The sequence below is a fragment of the Callionymus lyra genome, chromosome 10 (assembly GCF_982586985.1).
Source record: "Callionymus lyra chromosome 10, fCalLyr1.hap1.1, whole genome shotgun sequence".
Lineage (NCBI taxonomy): Eukaryota > Metazoa > Chordata > Actinopteri > Syngnathiformes > Callionymidae > Callionymus > Callionymus lyra.
In genome coordinates this window covers 10,713,585-10,735,161 of record NC_141827.1, presented here as the reverse complement: position 1 = coordinate 10,735,161, position 21,577 = coordinate 10,713,585, and the positions used below count along the sequence as shown (strand labels likewise).

Sequence of the window (21,577 nt, the reverse complement as noted above, 5' to 3'; positions counted from 1 at the left end):
AATGAAATAATAAATATTTTAAGTTGGTCAAAGAAGCTTCCGCAGTCCTGCTGTCAAAACACTGTCAATCAAGTGCTGCTCCGTGACGTCCTCGCTCTTGTTTGCTTCCGAACCGGAGCGACGATGAATCTCATTTGACGTCGATTTGTTGTGTTTTCTTGGAAACGCCAGTTCCCAGAAGCCCTCAGCTGCTGCCTGTGCTGCCTTTAGGTCCTGCGGGAAAAATGAGGATTATCGTTTCGAAGAAGTGCAGCGAGGACTCATGCGGCAGATCTGAATTCTACCCTTGATTCTCGGTATGGAATCTTGAGCCGCGGTGTGAAGTTTCATCCTGATAATACTCAGATGTGAGAGTCGTGATCGAATTCTCAGTTTAGTATCAAGAAAAGAACCTGAACGAGGCTTTGTCTGTTCAGGTGCTGGTGTGAATTTAAAAACACGTGTTGAAAATAAAAGTGATTGGACTCTTAATAAAGATGAATTAAAATGCAAACTAAAATATCCCACATTGATTAAAAAAAAGAAGTAAATTATGAATACAAATGTGGTCCAAAAAGACACTTAAAATCATCCAAATACCTTGAAGCCTCGACATGAGAAATAGTTCAGAAAACAATTAGAAGCTAACATGCTAACATGCTACACAGACGAGTAAATATCGTGTCAGCTCCCAGTTTAGACAGTAGACACTGGAAGTTTGTATTATTTTTTTTCTTTGCTAGTTAAGAATATACATGTTTGTAATTCATGCTCTTTTTACGTTTGTTGGCCCCTTACAACAGTCACTCTATATAAAGTGGCCCCTTAAATGTTATTGTTATTTGTAACTTCTTCCATTTAGTCGTGGAAATTTAATCTATCTTAAAAATATACGTGTTTGTTCCATCAAAGTTTTTTTCCTGGAGATTCAACCTTGTTTACCATGACCACGCCCACTCTGCTGTGATTGGTCAAACATCGAGGTTTGTCACTGCACATCATCAATCACGAAAGTCTCCATCTCCAAGAGACTCATTGTATAAACAAAGGGTGTGATTACTGCTGGCTGGAGGAGGAGCCGGTTATCATGTCATAATGGACTCCGCTCTGGTAACCTCTCCTTCGCCCAGATTACAGACAGGGGAGAACTTTATAAAGTAATAAATTCAAAACATGGTCATGATGTTTTCACATTATTGACCTTCAACAAAATTGCATCTTCACAATTCGATCAATTATTCCTGCAATTTTTTCATCTTTCTGTTTGAATTTGGTTTAAGAATCTTATGAATTTCCATCAACAATTGAATTTAAAATATTCAAGTTGATCAGCTGTGATACCACGAGCAACAGTTTTAACCTCTGACGGGCAGAAACCTTGACAGAACCAGGCGGGTCTTTTTGGTCGAGCACAAAGTGTGACAATAAGGGAAAAGAGTGAGAAAAAGAGAAGCTAAAAGAAACGTTATGACCGGGAAGGGCCACATAAGAGGGCCGGACAACAAAAATATGATTTATTTATAAAGCACCTAACATTGAAAAACTATATCAAGTTTTAAAGACAAGTTTTAGAAACAAAAAAAGATTGTAGAGATCAGCTCATGCGTGGAAATGAAAGCAATATAACAAAAGTAGGCTTTAGTATGACTTGTAGTAAAATAGTGTTGCAGGAAGATCTGTTTCTTCACAGCTTGCATTTTATTTTGGGAGCTCCCGAGGTCAGCTGACCCGAGGGACCGCTGAGCGACACAGTGAGTTAAAAGCTCTGCTGAGGGACGACTGTTGGTGTGAATACGAGGGAACAAGAGAAAACGAAACCACGCCCGACGTTTGTCTCACTGAGTTTGACTGGTTGTTGCTATTTGTTGATAAATATAAGAGGATCGAGGGACAGGTTCACTCAAGTCAAGATCGTTCAGAGAAGATTTTCTCCAAATTTGATTTTTACAGGTCATGAAAGTTTTCCTGAACTTATCGGAAGAATTTTAATACAAAGAAAAAGAAAAAGAAAAAGAAAAGAAAAAAAGAATAAGAATAGGAATAGGAATAGGAATAGGAATAGGAATAAGAATAAGAATAAGAATAAGAATAAGAATAGGAATAGGAATAGGAATAAGAATAAGAATAAGAATAAGAATAAGAATAGGAATAGGAATAGGAATAGGAATAAGAATAAGAATAAGAATAAGAATAAGAATAGGAATAGGAATAAGAATAAGAATAAGAATAAGAATAAGAATAAGAATAGGAATAGGAATAAAAATAAGAATAAGAATAAGAATAAGAATAAGAATAAGATTAGGAATAGGAATAAGGATAGGGATAGGAATAGAAATAAGAATAAGAATAGGAATAGGAATAGGAATAGGAATAAAAATAAGAATAAGAATAAGAATAAGAATAAGAATAAGAATAAGAATAAGAATAAGAATAGGAATAGGAATGGGAATGGGAATAGGAATAATAATAAGAAAAAGATTATGAATAGGAATAAAAATAAGAATAAGAATAAGAATAAGAATAAGAATAAGAATAAGAATAGGAATAGGAATAAGGATAGGGATAGGGATAGGGATAGGGATAGGAATAGGAATAAGAATAAGAATAAGAATAAGAATAAGAATAAGAATAAGAATAGGAATAAGAATAGGAATAGGAATAAGGATAGGAATAGGAATAGGAATAGGAATAGGAATAAGAAAAAGGAAAATAATTGGAATAGGAATACAAATAAGAATACGGATATAAATGCTAGGATCTGACGTTCATTTAAGTATTCATACTGAGTATACTTAATTATAATTGTATTTTCTAATTGAGTTATAAACGCCATTTCGAGGAGAATGTAAGCTGACAAAATAACGCAAGTGTTTCCTGTTTCAGAAAAATTACACTTGTTTTTACGTGTAATTGCAAACAAGACGTAGTTGTGTAAAATTATAGAATCCATACGACTACATGTTGGTTAAGAAAGGATTGGCAAAGTCATGTTATACCGATTATGAACAACAATTTTGTTTTATTCTGAAAGCACAGTCGGATGTGCTACGTGTTCACCAGGATGTGGCTTGACGTCACCGCTGGCGTGTGTGCGGCCGTCACTGCAGGCGCTGAAACACAAAACCTTTCTCGGAATCGCATTCTCGGAATCTCTGTTGTCCGAACTGAACTGAGGAGTTCTTCAGTGCTGCATTTCACCGAAAACCTCTGCCATGTTCTGTCTCACATTTGAAGGGCTGATCGAACATTGATTTTACTTCATTATTCATGTATTTATAGCCTGTGGTTTCTCATTCTGTCGTGAGTCCGGATTATAGAATAAAGGCTCTTCCTTCTTGACACAAGGTAGGAGTCTCTTTAAATATACTGGAAATCATGTGAGAATAACAGCCTTTAAATTGTCTTATAATAATGATCAATATTGCGATAAAATATGTTTTGGGATATTTCTTTTGACGGTTTGTAAATTTATGTTGTAGTGCGTTGATCATTTGATAATGATAGATGGATAGATAGAACTTTAATGATTTCTCAGGAAGTCTCCTTCGGGAAATTGTTTTTTTTTCCAAATAGCAATACAGACGATAATTCATATAAATAAAAATAAGAACAAGAACAAAGTTTCTATAAAAAGAAAGTACAAGATGACACAATCTAAGTCTAAGATAAAGAACATAAGTCTAAGGTAAAGAACATAAATATATACAAATATATAAATATATATATAATAATATACAAAGACAACAAATGTAATCTAAAGAGAAACTGTTTTTCAAGATGGATCTGAATCATTAACTCTTACATAAGCGAAATTACGTCTTATTTGAAGCTAGAAGTTGAAATAAATGTATTTTTAATTTTTAATTTAAATCGTTTGGCTCAATTAAAACCACTTGTTTAGCCTGAATATGTCCAGGAACTATGGATTTTAAGAGTAAAAAAAAAAGTCATAGGTTTGTTAATAGTCATCTGTGTTTCTTACGCTTCACCATTGGTTAATATGGTGTAAATATTTCCTCGAACCTTTCTTCCCCACTGGGGAGCTTCAATAACAGTCGTCTCTCTCCTCGCAGGTCATGAGTTAGACATGGTCGCTCAGGAGGTCAACATTTTGCCACATGAGGAGCACATGTCATGCAGCCCTCAGCTCCTCGCTCCCACTCCCAACGCTGGTGAAAACCGTGTCTGCATCTCCAACAACTTACATTACCTGCAAACCTCTGGTAAATCCTGGCCTGTCAATCAATTTCATTTTGGATCCAGATGGTAATCTGCTGCAGCGCTATATACATTAACCAAATAAAATCTATCCTATTCATTAAATTTTAAGTAAAATTACTTATTTATTTTTCAACATGTTTTGCAAAACATTACCTCCTTGGCAGAGGTAATTAAACACCTTCAAATGACATGCCGTGGTTCTGGCAGATACTTTATGTGTAACACTTGACCTGCACTGTTAACTGCTGATGCAATGTAAATAATAAGTGAATTAGCTGCATATTAGCCAATTATTAATTACATTTCAGTACTTGTATTGTACCCCAAGATTTTAAAAAAATGGTTATGGATAATTAACAATGTATAAGAAACTCACTCGTTTTTTAATGGTTAATATGTGGTCTCTAATCGACTGTATCCATTTTTTTAAAATATTTACCTCTAACAATTTTATGGAAACATTCAAAATTGCTCTTTTTGGTTGAGATTAGATATTTATATAAAGTGTACAAACTTTGTACACAGAAAAGGACAATTCATGTGTTTGTTATGTATTTATTTAGAATATATTAAAAATCCACACAAATCTGGTACACAAGTATTAATAAAAGTAATTATATGTCCAATTATTAAGATAGGTGAAAAATATTACAATGTATTTTAAACATTACATTTCTGGTTTTTGCTGTACCCCTTCATCTAAAACTCAACTCTCTTGTCAAAACAGGTTGGTATTGGGGTTCCATCTCAGCCAGTGAAGCCCGGGAAGTTCTCCTGACGATGTCTGAAGGAACGTTTCTGGTCCGGGACAGCAGTCACCCTAAGTACATGCTGGCTTTGTCCGTCAAGACTTGCTATGGACCCACGAGTGTACGGATAGAATACAACTGGGGGTCTTTCTGGCTGAACTCCATTTCTCCCGGAAATTCTCATCTGCAGTCGTTCCCCGATGTCCCCAGCCTCGTCCAGCACTACACCGCTGCAGCCTCCGGCCGCCCCGACACAAATCCAAACGCCTCGCAATCCACGACCAAAGACATCGGGGTTCCCCTGAGACTGAGGCGACCCCTGCTCAGACCTCAGGCTTTTCCTTCTCTGCAACATCAGGCGAGACTCACGATACACAGACACACAAACTGTACGGACCAGCTGCCCCTTCCAAAACCTCTCCTGCTCTATTTGCGAAGCTATCCTTTTCGTTTGTGAGGATCCGGGTGGAAGTGCCGAGGGATCGGGAGGGACAGCAATACATGGACCTAAAAATTGTTTTTGTTTTTTTAACTAATTCTTCAATGCTTCTTCAGGACTAGGGCTTAGTATGTGTGCGTTTTTCTGGAGAAGTGAGAAAGTCAGTGAACATCAGATTGATTTGTGAAGTGTTTTGCACTATTATAAAAAAGAATGTAAACATTTGGTATCGAAAAAAAAAAGTATTGTTCAGTTACTAGTATCGAAGTCAAGGTAACAGTAACGGTATCAAAAGAGGAAATAAACCTTAAATATACATATAGAGTAATTATCTTTCAATTATGAACTACAGGATTAGATACAAATATAAATGAGTACATTGACAGTTGCTAAATTGGAGTCACATTACACAAACAAATCCAAATCTATGACTAAAAGTATTAAAATGTGTCTTCTGAGATAATAATCAGACATTTATAAGGATAATCTATTATCGCACTAATTTCAAGCTCATTCTGGTTTTGGAGACTCTCAGAAGAGCGTTTTCATGAAATCATGCTTGTGTGGTTTGTTTTTCAAGCGGAGGAACCGAGCATTGCTGAGAAAGCCTCTTATCGGGATTAGAGGACAGACTGGGGTTATTAATACACTGAGCGACCCGTCTGACTGAAATGTCAAATAATGTTGTTCTTGCACTGGGTTAGCTGCTGTTAATTTTTTTTTCTCACTATTGTCTTGGTTTTGACAGACAATATTTATTTCATTATAATGAAAGATTGCAAATCTGTTAAAGGTTTAAAACATGATCACTTTCTGCACGTGGTTCACGATTTTATGTTGAAACCTGTTTGTACTGCACATGTTGATCTCTGGTGTTATTGTTTGTATATTAAAAAATAAAAATGTTTTGGATTAAATACATTCATTCAAACATCATACTACTCAGTTGTTCACATAACATACATTTTATATCATTGGTTGTGGTGATGATGGCACGATAAAAAGTGAATCAAGAAATCAGTTTAATTAAGTAAGTAAGTAAGTCATTTTTATTTGTAGAGCGCTTTTCCAGACCAGGGTCACAAAGCGCTTAAACAATCAAAACAATATTCAATAAAGTATATATTTAAAAGATCAAGATTAAACTGATAACATAAGAGGAGTTCCAGAAAATCAGGACAATTAAGAAAATGCTTCTGGTTCATGTGTATCAATTATAACTTATGTATTAAAAATAGTTTAAATAGTTTAAATTATCTTTATATGATACATTTTTTTTTACTCTTACATATTATATCTTTTATTTTAATGTATGGAATGTATGGAGGAACATATTAAGGTCATAATTAAAACCATTTCTTCCCCACGGCTTTTTTTAAAATCCACAATACACCCGATTTTGGAAGCTAAGTACCAATTTTAAGTGAAAATAAATAGTAATAATAATAATCATTGCGATAATAACAAAAATAATGTGTGTGTGTGTGTGTGCGGGCGTGTGTGTGTATTGTTGTCGCCTCCTCCACCCCACTTCCGTTCTGTTCATCCTCCAGCACCGACAGAGGCCAACAAAGCACAACTTAAACACCTTTTGGATAGAAATTACAAGGTAAGGTGACGATATAAAGCTACATAACCAGCCTTTGTGCGCCGTAGACACTGTTCACCCCCCGGACAGCGTGTATATATCTTTGTCGAGGGATATCTTTGGGGCCAGAATCGATGGACAGCTAGTTAGCAGAGCGATAAAGTCTCGCCGACTTCCGTTGTGCTAAGCTAGCTAATGCTAGCAGTTCTGGATTTTCAAATGGTTGACTGTAACTAAAAGTGTAGCTCAAGCACTCGAGTTAACAATCCTCGTCACTGCGCCAAGATTACTCTAATACTGTCGGATGTGGATTCAAAGAACCAGGAGCGATTCAAAACTTAACATACTTGCTTCATATCCGGCTATGTGTAGCTAGCCGCAGAGTTAGCGTCAAGTAAACATAGCTACCAGACTCTCGACATGTTTGAGGTTAAATCAAACTGTAAATACTTCTCTTTTTTTAAATAAAACTTTACAACATTCAATGTTCGTTAACATACTTATTCTATCACGAGTGTCAAACGAATGGCTCTGTTTATTCAAAAATGTTTGTTCAAGTTATCGGCCAAGATGGACCAGGAAGCCAGTAAAAGGAATTGTTTTATATTTTAACATCTTAAGATATAATCGTAAACTTACCCGTTTGGATAGTTCGATACAAGGACTGCAGTTTGGTTTGCGAACAGCCTTTTTTTTTGTAAAGCACGAGACTAATTACAAATACTCGCACAATATAAATTGTAGATGGAAAATACCTTTATCTAAACAATGTGCAGAAATGAAATAGTTTTAAAATATTTAACCAAAATCTGTGAAATGATTTTGTTCATTCGCATTGAAACCCTGAGCTTTAAGTTTGCATACCAGGAAATATTGTATAATGGGAACACCTCTGTGTAAAGAGTCCCTGCTTGTCATACTTTAACAATTTAAAAGCTCATTCCACTCATAGTATGCTTGACAAAATATTCTTTCTATTTGTCTTTTTGTTGGGATTTTTAGTTGCTTAATTCTCTAATTTGTATTCTTAATCTCAATTATAGTTAATCAACTGTGAAAACATAAATGCATAATATAAATGTATATATATTTATTATTCTAGACTCAGAGTCCTTGTTAAAGCTCTTTACAAATGACTATTACTTACTTACAGACACACAATAAATACACTATAAGACCATAGCTAAGAAAACTATTAAAATGGTTGATTTGTTGATGTCAAAAATAAAAATTACTACGTTGCCATTGTTTCTACTTGTGTAAGTGAAGCTTCTTACTGTAGTATAACAAGTTACACAGAGGTGATTTATGATCCCTGATACTACATCCTTCTATCGCAGTTGTGCTTAATAATCACCAAACATTTAGGAATTCAAATACCTCATCCAGCAGTTGACAAAAAATGTTATTTGTGTAGACCTACTTGAAATATAGAATGAATAATAGACATAACAGATAAATCAGAACTTCATTTGTTGTATTATTTAGACAATATGTAACACTTAAAATCCTTAAATTTTCTCTTAAAATTAAAAGTGCATATTATAAATGAATTGTGGTTGTACTAACTGACCTTTAACCGATTTTTTTTTTTATTGTACAGCCATGGTGTTTAAAAAAATCTGTCGACACGTTAGTAAACTGTGAAGCCACACCATGAGTCATCATATTATTTCTACATGATTCTGGTTGCATTACTCGCACAGGCGCGCAAAAGCCAGACTATGTGTTATTTGTAATTTACGACCATTTAAACCCTTTATTAGTACAGTAAACACTTAGAATAATATTGTTGTACTTGTCAGATCTTTTAAGAATGATTCTTGAAACTTTGTGTCAAAGTCTCAAAACTGTATTAAAACCACAGTCTTTCGCCTGAGTCTCACGTCACATGACCAAAGGACTCGAGTCATTGGTCAACAGAAACTTCGCACCACTGTCAGGGATGTTTATATCGATGAGAAATGAATGCGGGGAGAGAAAAAGGTTTACATGGTTATGATCGCAAATATTTGAATCCCGGTGGATCTGCAGTTCAAGTGGATCGAACTGTTGATTATAATGCATAAAAAAAACTTTATTTTATGATCTTCTGTTGGAGTATTTTCAATTGTGCACATTGAACCACAGGCTTGTGAATGAACAACTAAACCTTAAGCAAAACAATAGTGTTTGGGGACATGTTGTTGGTCAAGTAGAAGATGATGATTTTTAGTGATGCCACAATATAAGGAACAGTGCATGTTTGTAGTTAGAGCCACTTTTTCATGAATCTGGTTCCACTTACGCAAATTAAATTGTGACTTTTCAGATATTTTATCAAAATATATTTTGTTGACCTGTCATACTCTTCTCCCACTGTGGGCTTCAGATCAGGAGGATTGTTTATCAGCTGAAAATTGAAAACATGACTTAACCTTGGCTTCTACATCCTGCAGATATGGCTGCTATCAGGAAAAAGCTGGTGATCGTGGGAGATGGAGCTTGTGGAAAGACCTGCCTGCTCATTGTGTTCAGCAAAGACCAGTTCCCAGAGGTCTACGTGCCCACGGTGTTCGAGAACTACGTCGCAGACATCGAAGTTGACGGCAAACAGGTATGAGTAATTCAGCCCATCTCTTATTTCAGACCTTCGTGAGTGTGAAAAAGTTCAGTGTCTGATTTCAACAACAGCTGCTGATTAAATCATCTTTCGTCTCAACCAAAACAAACAGGACCGTGCAACGATTCTGTGACTCATAGATGTGCATCAACAAATTGATGAAATCTTGTGTGAAACCTGACACTGTCTATGGAATGTTTTATAAGTACAGCAGTTTGTGATACAATATATTGTATCACATTTCTGGTGATTTAAAAATGCTTTTGTTCATTCATTTTATTTAGCTTGTCAAGATTAAAAGTTGTTCAAAGCATTTATAATCTGTTATATGTGAGGATAATCATTTGTACACACAGAGAGGCCTCTTTTACAGTATATTTTAGCATGCTAGTCTACAAAGTATAAAGATGGCTTTTACAACAAAGAAATAAACATATACTTTCTCTAATCAAATGTGAAAGTGCTTCTCAAAATATTAATAAAAATGTAAACTTACTTTAACAATAAACAATGACGTGCATTAACATCTCAAACAAACTGGAGCAATATCCAGTATCTGTCAGTGTTTGATTATTTATCTTTAAACTTTGTTTTAAAATTAGTCCAAACATTAGCCTTAAAAGTTGCTGGACTCTGGTGTATTCTTTCTTTTTCACTTATTGCTGCCATTTCAATAGTTTTTATTTTTCGGAGGAAAAAAAATCATTTGATCTGTGATCAACACGATAAAAATAAAAGCCAAATAATGACTTTGAATTGAAATAAAATGTTGTTTCAAAGGTTAAATTTATATATAATTCAAATGTATTATTTTAAAAAGAATAAATCATTTGATCTGTGATCAACACAATTTAAAAGTAAGTTAGTAAAGCGTGTTATGACTAAACCAAACTTATTAAATGTATTTCATGCGTCGACTGGAAGTTTCTCTCGTCTCTACAGAGCAGCAAAGTTAACTGCTTCGTTTTGTTTCGTCTTTCTTGTTTCTTCTCTGCTCTTTGTCGTGATGCGTCTTTAGATGTTTGATAGACGTAGTGGTGTTGAATATTGTAGCGTGATTTCTCCTCCACATCTCTGCTCACATCTGAAGTGCACGATGTCAGCGCAAAAAAATATTTAAAAATATCGATACATTGCTATTGAATACAGATACAGTATCCTGAATTTAAAAAAATTGCAATGTGTCGTTTTATCGATATTTTGTTACACCCCTAGTTTTTATATTAACATCCATTAATGACGCAACTATTGGGTATAATGTCGGCTGTCTAAATAAAATGTACTTTGTCGTGTGGACTGACCTCTGTGGCTATTCCGTGAGCCGTCTTTTAAATTGTGTGGCGCTCACAGGTGGAGTTAGCACTGTGGGATACAGCCGGCCAGGAAGACTACGACAGACTGCGCCCCCTATCTTATCCGGACACCGACGTCATCCTCATGTGCTTCTCCATCGACAGCCCCGACAGTCTTGGTGAGTGAGCCGATCTGTTGCTTCACCACCGTGAGTGAGTTTGACGTGAATCTCTTTCTCTGTAGAAAACATCCCAGAGAAATGGACTCCAGAGGTGAAGCACTTTTGTCCCAGTGTTCCCATCATCCTGGTGGGAAACAAAAAGGATCTGCGCAACGACGATCACACTCGCAGAGAGCTGGCCAAAATGAAGCAGGTCAGACTCGATCTCGTTAAATGCAGTTGATCCTCAAGGCTCTAGATCAGGGATCACGCACTGTCGGCTACTGCCAGGGTTTGACCCAAAGATCTATCGGTTTGTTTCACACAAATAACTTAATATCTACTATAATGGATGATAAATGATGTTCCTCAATTACACTCCTCACACATTCATTATTCAATAATTACCAACTTGAAAACACAAAATCAATCTTATTACGAGGGTTATTGTATTAAAAAAACAAGTTTGGTAGAATATTGAATGGATGAATTCAACATTTCAGATGTTGAAACTTTTAAATGTTTTTGTTAAAGCATTCATTTATTTTTTTCATTTGAACTCAATACTTAACATATTGAAAGTTATTTTATTTATTTGAATAAATAAATTCTGGGATTTTTATATTAAAAATAGGAATAGTTTTTTACGGAGTTTGATATTCGAATTCAATTAATTTTTATTATTATGTTGACATTTTATATTTAACTATAAGTCGTGAATGATATTTATATTAAATCGTATTTTAAATGAGAAAATCTATATTTGTATATTTCGAATCATTATCAAACTTTGTAAAATAAAATGTGTTAATGTTGGCACCATTATACAAATGTTTTATATTCAATTTAAAATGCTAGGACTTGTATTTGAATGATTGAAATATCAAACTCGTAAAAATTAATGTGATAAAATATCACATTATTTTTCAATGAAGTCTTTGAACTCCTCAAACCTCTGCCTACCTTGTGCTTCTCTTGTGGATGCATTTCATTGCTAAACGTGGCTGCTCTCGTCTGCCCAGGAGCCTGTGAAGCCCGAGGACGGGCGGGACATGGCCAACAAGATCAGTGCCTTCGGATACATGGAGTGTTCCGCCAAGACCAAGGACGGCGTGAGGGAAGTCTTCGAGATGGCCACCAGGGCGGCGCTACAGGCCAGGAGGGGAAAGAAGAGTAGTAAATGTGCCCTACTGTAAAGCGGGGGTTGCGGGGGGGCACGAGGACTGCCTCCTGAAGGGGAAAGGAGCATTAGGTCAAACCCCCAAACACACCTACACAAAGACTGTTCTCTCCAGTTTTTACTAAAAGGCTTCAAGCTTTTCTTTTTTTGTCTTAAGCAAGAGTAGGTTCTGTCAGTATTTTTGAGGTGATGGAAAAACATGCTTTTTTTTTGTACTTTAACATCAGTAAATCTGCCATAATCTGAAACCTTCTTTATCATCATTTACTTTTTTTAATCAGAGAAGTCAGAGGGTTTGTGGGCGCCGACCTGCCAACCTGAGTGAGGCGCTCACGCTCCGCTGCCCATCTGAGGAATGTTTCCACAGCCGACGAGTACCTTCATCGTCGTCATCGCTCCAGCTGTCGTACAAGTTTGCTCGCTGCATATTCAGACCAGTGCGTCATCATCACGTGCACGCCCAGACTGGAAGCTCATTCTGTTCAAATGCAAATTAAAACTTAGTGTTTTATGTAATAAATTACTTTGTAAGAATCTTAACTGGAGGATTTTTGTGTTTGATTAAAAAGCTCAAACGTCACACTTTCAAGCTGAGAAATGAATCCTGAATAATCCAAGGAAATAGAAACAAGAAATTAAAAACATTGTGTCAAACATCCGTTGTGATTTGGTTTGTCTATTATTAAAACTATGGAATTATTTTAATGATAACAATTTTTGAATACCTGTGAGGGAGTTTCTAATTAAAACTTTGACAATAAGAATAATAAGTTGACCGTGTGAACTAATTGAAAATTGAAAAAAAGTTTTATACCCAACATTCAGAAAAAAACAAACGATAGCAACCGAGTTATTCAAAACCTGGAACAAACACCATGTATTTTAAATACAAAACAGCACAAAAATACTTTATAGTAACTAACAATATGTATCACCCTGTAAAACTACACAATCAAACTGAAGAGCAAATTTTTGGTTCATTTTCTTGTGGGAAAAACGGGGCACGTGGAGTGATATCAGGACTTCAACATTGAGAGTCTCTTCTTCCTGTGCTGACGAGGGCTCACCCCTCAAACCAGCCTCTGTGGTTCTCTAGTCACAGATTCTTCTTGGCCGGAAGTCTGAACCGAGCCAGAAGCATTGGGACCATGGCGAGGGCGCTTAAAGCCGCGGCCACTAGGGGGCGGTAGAAGAGCCAGCCGGCGCTGATGACGAGTAGGGACAGGGTGAAGGACAAACTCAAAGCAAAGATCTTCAGCCCGATGGAGACCAGTTCTCGGAGAAGGGGGACCCAGTCCACTGTGGGTGCAAGAGACATGTGTGTGAATGACTTCATGAAGCGTCAAAGTCCAACAAATCTTCAACTGTTACCGAGTGTGTAGATGATGCGCATGGTGAGCTGGATGCCGAGGAACATGAGGAACCAGCCTGCCAGCCGGAGACCCCATGTTTTCTTGCTGTTATAGTTGAGCTCCCGCTCAAACACTTCCTGGAGGAGAAGTCTTGCATGTAACTAGTCGTAGGAAACGACCTCCACAATAGTGTTACCTCTGCAGAGAGGTCCTCCATGTACAGGATCTCCAGAGAGTTCCCAGAACTGGTCCTGAAGGGGATCAGCTGACCTCCTTTCTGTTTGGCCACAACACTGACCTGAAACACAAGACAACCTTTTTTTATTTACTTGTGCTGGAGAATCATAGTTAACCAGAAGATTTGAGATACAAGTGTCAACAGAATATTGAATGGTTGACTTTGAAATGTTTTTTCAATCATTTCTATATTGAAAGGTTGGATTTTTAAATTGAAGAATTCAATTTATAGATTATAAAAATCCTTCAAATAAATTATCTTTTCACATTTTACACATATGGAGTTTGATATTTGAAGTCAAATAATACTTTTTTTTTTTTAGAAATGATTCTTTTAAATACAATATAAAAACGATGGTACTAATATAACAACATCTTTATATTTAATCTAAAAAGGCTACAAATTGAAAAAATATTGAACATAGATCCATTTTTTTTAATTATTGGAAGCAGCATATTAAATTATAAAGGTAAAATAATAACAAAACATTTCTAATAATTAAATTATATAAAAAAAAACATACTCACCAGACAATATAGAAATTATTGAATTAAAATATTCAAAAAATGTTAATAAAAGCCTAAAAATACAATAATTCAATTAATTTATTTTTCAACATTTTTCAATATTTATAAATGTTGGTATCATAGTAACATGTTTATTATTTATTTTAAAGGGATTTAAAAATAATTATTTAGAAAATGCATTTTTTTTTTAATTATTTGAATTACAATATCAAAATATATGTGTGAGAAAATGTATTAATTTTTAAATTAAATTATTGATTAAAAAGACAATTCAACCTTTTAATGAAATATTTAATTAAAATCATATTCTTAAAAAAATAAATATATACATATATATGTATTTCAATGATAAATCCAGAGAATGGTATCTGTAAATAACAATACACAAATATTACAATATATACAGAACAAATACTGTATATGTGAACATTCACGCTGTTTCAAACTAAATGATTTTTAAACAATCAAATCTCAATAAAGGAAACACGTTTAATATAAACAAAGATGTCATCAAATCGCTATTGAGGCGCATCTATAGTCACACGAGCCGCAGCCGCACAAACACACACGCGCATTCCTGACAACAGGAATTTACAATAATAACTGTTTTATAAATTCGTTTTTTAAATTCAATATAAAAACGATGGCACTAACAACATCTTTGTATTTAATTTAAAAAGGCTACATGTTGAAAAAATATTGAACATAGCACCATTTCTTTTAATTATTGGCAGCAGCACATCAAATTATAAATGTAAAATAATAACAAAACATTTCTAATAATTCAATTATATATAAAAAAAAAAAACATATTCACCAGACAATATAGAAATTATTGAATTAAAATATTCAAAAAATGTTAATAAATGCCTAAAAAAACAATAATTCAATGAATTTATTTTTCAACATTTTTCAATATTAATATATGTTGGTATCAAAGTAACATGTTTTTTATTTTATTTAAAAGGATTTAAAAATAATGATTTAGAAACTGTATTTTTTAATTATTTGAATTACAATATCAAAGTCTTCAAGAAATCAAACATTTTAATTAATTATATAATTAAAATCATATTCTTAAAAAAATGTATATACATATATAAATATTTAAATAATAAAATGTAAAGTCACAACATTTAAAATGTTAAATCAAACCACTCAATATTCTGATGCCACTGATTTACTTCCAAAAGAAAGTCAAAATTCCACTAAAAGAAGAAGAAATCATCATAATAATGAAGATGAATTACTAAAACTTAAAAAGATGATTAAAAAAACTGAGTTTAAGAGGATAATCCTTAGTTTAAACTTTATTTCATGATGCCCCCGCCTTGACTACGTTTAATAAGTTGTGACACTCGTCACTGTTGCTTCACAATGAAAAATATCTGATTTGAGTCACAGATAAGAAAATGCTCTGTTTATAAATATGTGATGTTGGTTTAATGTTAAACTCACAGTCTGAGCAGGGCCGAAGGAGGACGTGTCATCACTCAGTCCTGCAAAGGAAAATCTCACCCGGACATCGCCAACCTTGAAAAGAAAAAACAAACAAGTCAAATTAAAACCACAGCGACATCTTGTGTGCGTAGTTAGAACTTCACCTCGGGCCTGCGCGGGTTCTCGCTGTGATAGAAATAATCATCATGGACGCTGAGAAAACTGTCCACATCGTTTAAGTCGCTCAGTGTCAGAGTTTGGAAGTTGTCGATCTGCTCCACGAGTCCTGAAGATGAAGCAACATTTATCACTTGAATCATATTCACTTTGAATCTCATCTGAATTCTCACCCTTGGACAAAGTAAAGGGTCCGACTTTGACTTCAGGAGCCACCACCGTCGCACTCTCCACCGCCATCGCACTGAAGTGTAAAGTGATAAAAAAGGCAGGTGGAAAAACTTTCTATCAAACAGTATAATTTTCAACAATATTTTTTCAAAATTGGGTCATTATCTCCAGGAGTGTGTGCAAGTGTGTCACAGTGTAATGAGAATTTAAAATGTTCAAAATTTGATTTTTATTGGAATGTTGTTTTACTTTTTAACCCCTGTGTTATGTCTGGCCAAGGCCTGAAAACAAATGTGTTTTGGGTATGCCTTGGGTTGCCTCTGGGTCAAGGATATCATTATTTTTGGAATAATTTATTATATCTATAATAACAATATGTTGAAAACCTTTGTTGGCACTATTAAACCAAACTTTATTAGTGACATTTCCAGTGTTGAAACTTCTATTTCTTTTTATTAAAATTGTTATTGTTATTTTAATTTTTTAGCATTGAATGATTTCAAAAATAATTGGAATAATTGTATATAATCATTTGTATATTGAAAGTTGAATTGTTGTTAATTTTAAATAATCGAACACACTAATGCAACACTAATAGACTCAGGGACTCATTCATTCCTTGTGCTATTAAGACTGTTTAATGGAGTGAAAAGATGATTAATCTTTGCTTAATTTTCTTTGTTAATTGTCTTTGATCTTTGTTCTTGTTCTTGTTTCATGAATCTATCACCGAAGGAGATCTCCAGAGGGATCAATAATAGGTAGGTAGGTAGAACTTTATTGATCCCTCAAGAGGTCTTCTTCACGAAATTGTATTTCCATTCCATTCCATTTAATAATGAATGTTTATCCATCTATTCATCCATCCATCCATCTATCAGTTTGAAATTCAAATTCTTTGAATTCAAAAATGTTCATAATTCAGTTTTAATGTTTAGGGTTTTAAAATGTAATGTAAATATGTTGGTATATTAGTGCAACCATACATTACCAAATTAATATAACTTTGAAAAAGCCAAACATTTTTAAATTGTGAATTTTGCAAATCCTTTTTTAATAAATAGAATAAGTAGTCTTGAGTAAAAACAAACAACATTTTTCAAAATCCTCAATTTCTTTTAAATTAAATTATTAAAAAACCCTTGAATAACAAATTATCAAGTTCAATTATTCAGTAAATATAAAACCAACCATTCAGTAATTTAGTTATTTAATTGAATTATTAATTAGCATTTGAAATGTTAACACTGACAAACGTCTACAGAAAAGCATGTTTAAGCACCTCGGGTTCTCGTGGCCGATCTCCTTATCAAAATGGCGGCTGTTGACCAACTCCGAACTCCACTCGGTGTCTGAGGAGAAGAAATTGTTTTGATTGCGTTCACATGTTAGCAGTTTCTAAAGCTTCTTCTGTACTGTATGAGTAGGTCGTCTCTGTCCGGCTCTCTCCGTTCTCTTTGTAGTCTCTGAAGAAAGAAGCGACAGATTCAAGCGTTTGTCTCGTCCAGTGTTGACATGTTGACGGACTGACCTGCTCTCCTGGTGTTCCACCCACTGGTACATCTCCACCTGCCTCCTCAGCTTCACGGCAGGAACCTCCACTTTGTAGTTGGGATCATGAAGAGGCTATACACACACACACAACCACACACACACATGCACAATAAAACAGAATAAAAAGGAGGAACAGTTTAAGTGTATATATTACTAATTCATTAACCAAATGCATTTTCATGGAAATAAACTGTGGATTAATTTTGGATTACATCATCTTTTTACTATAAAGAAAGCTGTCAAATTGGATGTAATTAAAAGGTAGAACTCATAGATTAAAGATGAGTATTGGCAAGTATGTTGCGATACGTATCATGATACTTGAGTTACATTATGATATTATCACGATTTATTGCGACATCCTACCCTTCTACATAAAGTTTTTGTATATTTTAATCAGAAAATATTGATTATTCACAAGACAAATTGAGTCAAAACTATTTTCTGCATAACATCCTTTTTATTATTAGTGTTGTTGAATATTTTCAATGAACAAAAAGAAAATGCACTACTTCACACCGTCATCATCAACTTTCTTTTCACTGAAACTACTTTGAAGGGAGGGAGTGTATTAGCAAGAATCTGGCGATTCCATACCCATCACGATACAGGGGCACCAGTAAAATACACCCAGATATATTGTGATATTGTAGTAACAAGGATATATTTATAGTATTGTCGAGTACTTGACTCTGGTGTTGTAGAATTTACAGACCACATGACTCTTGAAGAAGTCATAACTACTTTCATTTGTTTTCAAACTAAAATATGTCCAAACATCAGCTTTAAAAGCTGCTGGAGTCGACTGTCGCCTCTCATCCTCAGTCACCACGATTCCATTTCTACTTTATCTGCGGAGGACCTAATGACTGCTGCCATCTAGCGACCGCATGTTTAATTGCAACACAAAAACGCAGGGAATATTTGCATGTTAATTGTAAATTAAAAATCGAATTATTTTAGTTCATATACACTTGTAAAAATAAATGTAAACCGTAAAAGAACTAGGATAAAAAATATGATTTGAAAGAAAACAAAAATATACAGTGTTGTTGAAGATCAATAGAGTATTTATTTATATATATATATATATATATATATATATATATATATATATATATTTTTTCACTCCATCAATAATTTCTAACAACTAATAAAGATACTTTTTTTAACTAAATAAGAGACTCGGGGAAACACAAGCGGTCTGGTTGAAAGACCTTCTAGATTTACCTGAGATGTTTGCAGCTGTGCAGACAAGTGAACCAAATGATTGTTGTTGGTCTCATCGATGCCAAGAGAACTTTCCAGACGGACCACCACGGCAAGACCTTCATCTAGAGAGGCAGCAGTCCGGAGAGAATGACCCTGAGAAGAGAACCAGGTTTCATCAAAGATGGGGTCACACCATAGAAACAGAATAATATTCAGTTTTCTCACCTCATTAGTGAACAGAAGATAACACGACGCAAAAAAAACTCCGACTCCAAACACAGTCCCTCCTGCGGTCTCGCTCAGTCTTTCTAGGAATCCAGGGTCGGACTGGACCTTCACACGCCTGTGCTGATTTGGATCAGCACCAGAGAACTGAGGGACGAACACAACTATTGACAAACTCAAAGATATACATCCTTGAAACGTAGTGTTGAACTCTCCCTTTATCTCGGTCACACATGAGTTTGGCTGAACCATTCGCGATTTTAATAGAATGCAAATGAGAAAAAATAAACGCTTACGCTGATTCTACACTAGGAGGCGCCAGAAACAAAAGTGGACAGAGCCAAAGCGTCTTTCATGTTGATTTTTAGGGGTGTTGGAAAATATAAATATGAGTATTTATACATCTATATATATATAAACCCAGTATTATTAATGAAATAGTATTTATATATATATATATATATATATATATATATATATATATTTAATTATTATGTATTTTAATTTAAACATTTTAGGGTTTTCAAATATATTTTATATTGTTCTTTGGTTTTCAGTTCAATAAAGTGTGTTTAAAATTAAACAATTCGATTTTGATTTTTTTTTTTTTACTGACTATTCACATTCATTTAAATATAACCGATTAAACTTACATCCACTAGATGGCAGCAGTTATTACATCTCCCACAGCTAAAGAAACAATGAAATCCCACGAGAGCCGACTAAGGACGAGAGGATACAGTCGACTCCAGCAGCTTTTAAATCTGATGTTTGGACATACTTTCGTTTCATAACAAATGAAAGCTGTTACGACTTCATCACGAGTCATGTGGTCTGTAAATTCTGCATCACCAGAGTCAAGTTCTTGACAATACTACAAATATATCTTTAATTTAAATTTATATCTTATACCTACAGTATCACTTCATATCGTATCGTTGTCCTTTTATTGTGATACTTATCGTCTTGACAGAGTCGTACTACTGGACACCCTCAGTGTTTTTCTTTCAGCTTTTTTGCTCCTATTAAAAACTGCTAAAAATATCTTTCAATATTTCATCAATGTATGCATCAATTGATTCATCTCAGTTCATCAGAACATGCAGGCAAAAAGTAAATGTAAGAAAATAGCAATTAGATTTGATTTCAACACAAAATCTTTAAGCCTACACTTGATCAATGTAACAGGCAATGTTGCTATCTCTATCTCTAATCTTGTCTTCATTTCCAAAATTTGGGAGAAAGTGGGAACAAGTCAGCTCTGTGATTATCTCCATAATAATGATCAATGTTTTGTGTTTTGTGTTTCAGTCTGGTTTTAGGGAACACCACAGCAAAGAGACCGCCCTGGTAAAGGTAAGTAACGACCTACTGATGGCCTCTGATCAGGGCCATGTTTCAGTTCTTGTTCTTCTAGATCTCAGTGCTGCATTTGACACTGTCGACCACCAAATCCTTCTACAGAGGCTAGAAAACCATATAGGCATTCGTGGAACTGCTCTTAACTGGTTTAAATCTTACTTGTCGGATAGAACGCACTATGTACATGTCAACCACCTCTCATCGACACACACTAAGGTCAGCTATGGTGTCCCACAAGGATCTGTTCTTGGTCCAATCCTATTCACAATCTATATGCTCCCACTAGGGGACTTGATCAGAAGACACTCTATAAACTTTCACTGTTATGCTGACAACACCCAACTCTACTTGTCCATGAAGCCAGATGAAAGAAATCAGCTAACACAACTACAGTCCTGTATTACAGATATCAAGTCCTGGATGACTAACAACTTCCTTTTACTGAACTCGGTAAAAACTGGGATTGTTTTTATGACTAGTTAATCATTTTTATATTAGTTTTTATCTGAATTTGTTGAGATAATAATTACAATTTACTATCAAAAACTCGTTTTCAGAATTTGGTTGTGTCTCTGAGGTAGCTTTTGTCTGTCTTATCAAAATGTCGATCCCGAGACATCCCCAAACCACAGTAGAATACAATGAATAGAAATATAGGAATATTTGACAACTGCAAGTATCATAAGTGAAAGTGATGCTACATAAGTCTAAATACTTTTCACACGTTAATGGCGCCAACATTACAAACAAGCTAACATGACGTTTTATTAACAGTTAAACACAAATATTCAACTTCCAACACTAGTTCTACAGACAGGGCGGAGGTCACCGTCTGAGATGATCGCCCGGTGTTAAGATTAAAAAGTGTTCTTAAAAAATAACTCACCGTCGCAGATGAAGACATACTTCACAGAAAAATACAATTTTTCACAGAAGAAACCAGAAGAGTCGCTAAAGTGAAGGCTACACACGGCTGCGTTGACTATCCTGCACGGTCGTGTTCCGGGTGGGCGGATACCGGCAAAACACGTTAATCAAAAAGTAGCCGCCCTGTTAGTTTGTCGCAGAAGCGATATCGTAAATGCGTCTCTTCAGGAAACGCGTGGCA

At 34.8% G+C, this 21,577-nt stretch overlaps 3 protein-coding genes across 3 annotated transcripts; 2 read left to right on the top strand and 1 right to left on the bottom strand.

Annotated features, from left to right (window-relative positions):
* The first annotated feature begins 3,109 nt into the window (after positions 1–3,109).
* Positions 3,110–6,241, top strand: LOC148070264 (cytokine-inducible SH2-containing protein-like). Its single transcript, XM_087800906.1, has 3 exons — positions 3,110–3,324; positions 4,053–4,202; positions 4,928–6,241. The coding sequence occupies exons 2-3, from the start codon at positions 4,067–4,069 to the stop codon at positions 5,404–5,406; spliced, it is 615 nt and encodes a 204-aa protein (XP_087657032.1). The 5' UTR covers positions 3,110–3,324; positions 4,053–4,066; the 3' UTR covers positions 5,407–6,241.
* Positions 6,242–6,904: 663 nt separating this feature from the next.
* Positions 6,905–12,751, top strand: LOC148070263 (transforming protein RhoA). The gene is made up of 5 exons (XM_087800907.1): positions 6,905–6,997; positions 9,415–9,572; positions 10,929–11,049; positions 11,115–11,245; positions 12,054–12,751. Exons 2-5 carry the CDS (start codon positions 9,417–9,419, stop codon positions 12,225–12,227), a joined length of 582 nt encoding a protein of 193 aa, XP_087657033.1. The 5' UTR covers positions 6,905–6,997; positions 9,415–9,416; the 3' UTR covers positions 12,228–12,751.
* A 252-nt stretch (positions 12,752–13,003) lies between these two features.
* On the bottom strand, positions 13,004–21,490 carry LOC148070262 (transmembrane protein 43-like). The gene is made up of 12 exons (XM_087800902.1): positions 21,356–21,490; positions 19,108–19,254; positions 18,901–19,035; positions 17,648–17,742; positions 17,533–17,582; positions 17,399–17,468; positions 16,119–16,189; positions 15,933–16,054; positions 15,787–15,861; positions 13,760–13,861; positions 13,583–13,700; positions 13,004–13,510 (listed from the first exon to the last, which is right to left on the bottom strand). Exons 1-12 carry the CDS (start codon positions 21,371–21,373, stop codon positions 13,308–13,310), a joined length of 1,206 nt encoding a protein of 401 aa, XP_087657028.1. The 5' UTR covers positions 21,374–21,490; the 3' UTR covers positions 13,004–13,307.
* Positions 21,491–21,577: the final 87 nt, after the last annotated feature.